The sequence below is a fragment of the Hevea brasiliensis genome, chromosome 3 (assembly GCF_030052815.1).
Source record: "Hevea brasiliensis isolate MT/VB/25A 57/8 chromosome 3, ASM3005281v1, whole genome shotgun sequence".
Classification (NCBI taxonomy): Eukaryota; Viridiplantae; Streptophyta; class Magnoliopsida; order Malpighiales; family Euphorbiaceae; genus Hevea; species Hevea brasiliensis.
The window spans coordinates 103588336-103591677 of record NC_079495.1 but is presented as its reverse complement, the minus strand read 5'-3'; the positions used below and the strand labels follow the sequence as shown (position 1 = coordinate 103591677).

Below are 3342 nucleotides of genomic sequence, written 5' to 3'. Positions count from 1 at the left end.
CAAACTGAAACACCCTGGACCTTAGAGTTTCATGTCTCCTTTCCCAGCCGTAAGCACTATTGCTGATGAGCTTGCGGAAGCTTGAGGTCTTTGTTTCTTCGTTTCTTGGAAGTTAATTGCTTCAGGATTTCTTCCTCAATCTTTGCACCAGATCCTGACCTTAGGAGGCTTGACGTTGTTGCTTTGGTGTCTCGGTTGATTTCACCTGCGTGGGTGCTTCCAAATCACCGGCAATACTTTCAGGCGGTTAGGGCGGTTTTGGTTTCTGTGTGCCTAAGGATGCTAGGCAATTTTGAACTTAGTTGATTTTAGGTTGGAACTGATTTAGGGCCTCAATTTCTTATTATTAGTCTCATGTGCAGATGTGCTCTTACCCTTTTTGGCCTTGATAATGCAATATCTGCATGTCTAAAAAAAAACAAATATTTAAAATTAATTACAAATATAAGATTTATTGACAGCATGAATTGGCATGCACTAACTATCTGAATAAATAATTATCGCAAACACAGCTGGCAGATTAGGATTCAAATGGATCAAATAGATCGACTAAAGCTTATATGACTATTGAAACATTTCTTAGGAATTTAAAAAGTTATTATGCCAAAAAGCGATTTGCAAAACTTGATGCATCGGAGTTGAACTATTAGAGTTAATTAGAGAAATTATAAAATTCCCCTAATAATAGACATTAATTTAGGTATCATATTATTAAAAAAAAATTGCAATTTTTCTTTTGACCTGAAACTTATTATAGGTTAGGAAGACTTTCCCCCAACAAAGTTAAAATGGAGGAATTTTATTTTAATAAATTAAAAGTAAGTGACTACAATGAAATAACTATATAAAATGAGGGATGATTAATGTAATTTATTCTAAAACCCTATTTGATTTAATTTTATGATAAAATTTATTTTATTTGTAAATAAATTTCCTGATAGAATTCATTTACAAATAAATTTCTTTGTTTGGTATAGTTTATATTAAATATGAAATTTATTTCAAATAAAATAAATTGTGTTTGAAAAAAATAAAATAAAATAAAATAAAATGATATATAATAAGAGGATAATTTTGTCACTTGAAATATATACTATTTTAAATTTAGAATTTATTTGTAAATTTTATTAATTTTGATAAAATTTAATTTAATTATAATAAATTTCATGGAATTGATTATTAAAAATTTTAAATGAATTTTCATTCAAATCAACCACTAAAATTTTAGATTTACAAATAAATTTTATAAAATTTCGTAAAATTCATTTATACTAAATATTATCTAAAGGTTGAAACACCAACCTGATAACACAAATAACTGAATTACATTGGTCACAACGGACAGATCTAAGCCAAGTGGCCAGCCCAACAACATTAACTTTGACCTTTTTGTTCTTTGATTGTGGCATTGTCTTTTAATTACATATTAATTAGAAATTGATAAGAACCTTGACACAGTCTGGTTGCTTCAGCAGCTCAAATGCTTTATTCAAATCTTCCAATGAAACCTCATGAGTCAAAAGTTCATCAAGGTGGAATTCCTGCCAAGAATTAGAGTATAGCCCATCCTTAACGAAGTTAAAAAAAAAAAAAATCCTCTGAACAGAAAACAAATTTCTCAGTCCAGTTTGTGCACTAAGTCTGTCAATATCGTTAATTTGACAGAGATAATTAGATAGTGAAGATTAACCTGCCATAAATCCAGAAGAGAAAAGCACCTTATTTTTGCATTTGTCAAGTATAGTTGGGAGATCAGATTTCACTTTCAGGCCTCCAAATAGGCTACCTTTCAAAGTACGACAACTTACAAAGGGTCTGATGTTGATCTGAACTCTTGTATCATATCCTGCACCAACCGTGATTGCTTTTCCTTTTCCCTGAAAACCCACAAGACAACAACTTATTAATATATGTTATCTCGATTTTGTTAATTTAATGATATTAAAGTCATCTCGGGAATTATCGCACAATTTTTAGGGATAGTAGAGCTTCATCAATCAAGCTAGCAACTCCAGTGCATTCGAAGCAATAATCAACCCCCTTCCCACAAGTTAAGTCTCTTATCAATTCTGAAACAGATTTATCACAAGAGTCATTAGGGTTTATGAAATCAGTCATTCCAAAAGCTTGCCCCTTTTCTTTCTTCATTCCATTCTTGTCCATGCCAATTATTTTTTGTGCCCCAGCTATTCGTGCACCCTCTACCACCTAAAACAAAATGCATAATGATTTATCGTTAAAGACTAATTGATACCCTGAAAACATATAAAGCAAAAGGATCACAATGAGTGTGCAAATATGTATATATATACTTACCCCTAATCCAACAGCGCCAAGGCCAAAAACAGCAACACTTGATCCTTTCTCAACCTCAGCTTCCTTCCAAGCTGCCCCAAATCCAGTTGAGAATCCACAAGAGATGAAGCTAGCATGTGGTAGTGATATGCTTGAATCAATCTTGACAATGTAGTTGACATTCACAACAGTGTACTCAGACCATGTGGAGCAAGAAAAAAAATGGTATAATTTTTGACCTCTAATGGACATTCTGGAAGTGTTATCAGGCATCAGGCCACTGATGGTTAAAGGGTATTTTAGGCAAAAATTGGTCCTCCCTGATATGCAATATTCGCATTCTTGACACTCCCCAATGAATGTTGGAATCACAACATCTCCTTCCTTTAAGTCTTTGACTTCTTCACCAACGCTCTCCACAATTCTTGGCAAATGCAATACAGAGGAAAGAATCAAACATTCTATATAACATATTATACCCTTTTTCTTTTCCAAGGCAAAAGTTAAAGGAAATTGCAGATATTTTAGGGGATTACTTAAACAAGAATAATGCATAAAGGGAGGGCTTACCCAACACCTTCATGCCCAGGAACTCGAGGGAAAAGAGGCTGAAAGAAGAGATTAAACAAACACATAAGAATATTAACTCAACAAGGAGTCATTAATCAAAGATACTCACAAATAATATGCCTTTGGAGAAAATTATATCAGTGTGGCAGATACTAGCACATAACATCTTAACTCTAACTTCTGATGATTTTGGTGCATCTACTTGTATCTCTTCCACCTTCACCGACAACTCCTCGCCTCCCCAGCATACAGCAGCTACAAGATACATGAAAACGTGAGCATAAACTGGTACTAGCTACAGCTTTTTTTGTTAGCTCTGTACCTTTGCATGTTATGACTTGAGAAGTGTTCTTGGACATTGCCATACGAGAATGGTTTTGCCGCTGGCTGCCTGCAGATTCAATGGTGAACTTTGACTTTTGAGGTTGGGGCAAAGACAAAATCTTCCCTCTATGTAAAGTACAAGAGAGCTTCTAA

At 33.7% G+C, this 3342-nt stretch overlaps 1 protein-coding gene across 2 annotated transcripts; it reads right to left on the bottom strand.

Annotated features, from left to right (window-relative positions):
- Positions 1–1289: 1289 nt before the first annotated feature.
- On the bottom strand, positions 1290–3342 carry LOC110640374 (8-hydroxygeraniol oxidoreductase-like). Of its 2 annotated transcripts, none has more exons than XM_058144331.1 (7): positions 3188–3342; positions 2975–3120; positions 2866–2903; positions 2317–2719; positions 1969–2208; positions 1719–1877; positions 1290–1541 (listed from the first exon to the last, which is right to left on the bottom strand). In XM_058144331.1, the coding sequence occupies exons 1-7, from the start codon at positions 3228–3230 to the stop codon at positions 1431–1433; spliced, it is 1140 nt and encodes a 379-aa protein (XP_058000314.1). In that variant the 5' UTR covers positions 3231–3342; the 3' UTR covers positions 1290–1430. The 2 variants fall into 2 exon arrangements, with proteins under 2 accessions (XP_058000314.1, XP_058000315.1); XM_058144332.1 differs by having other exon boundaries at positions 3038–3120.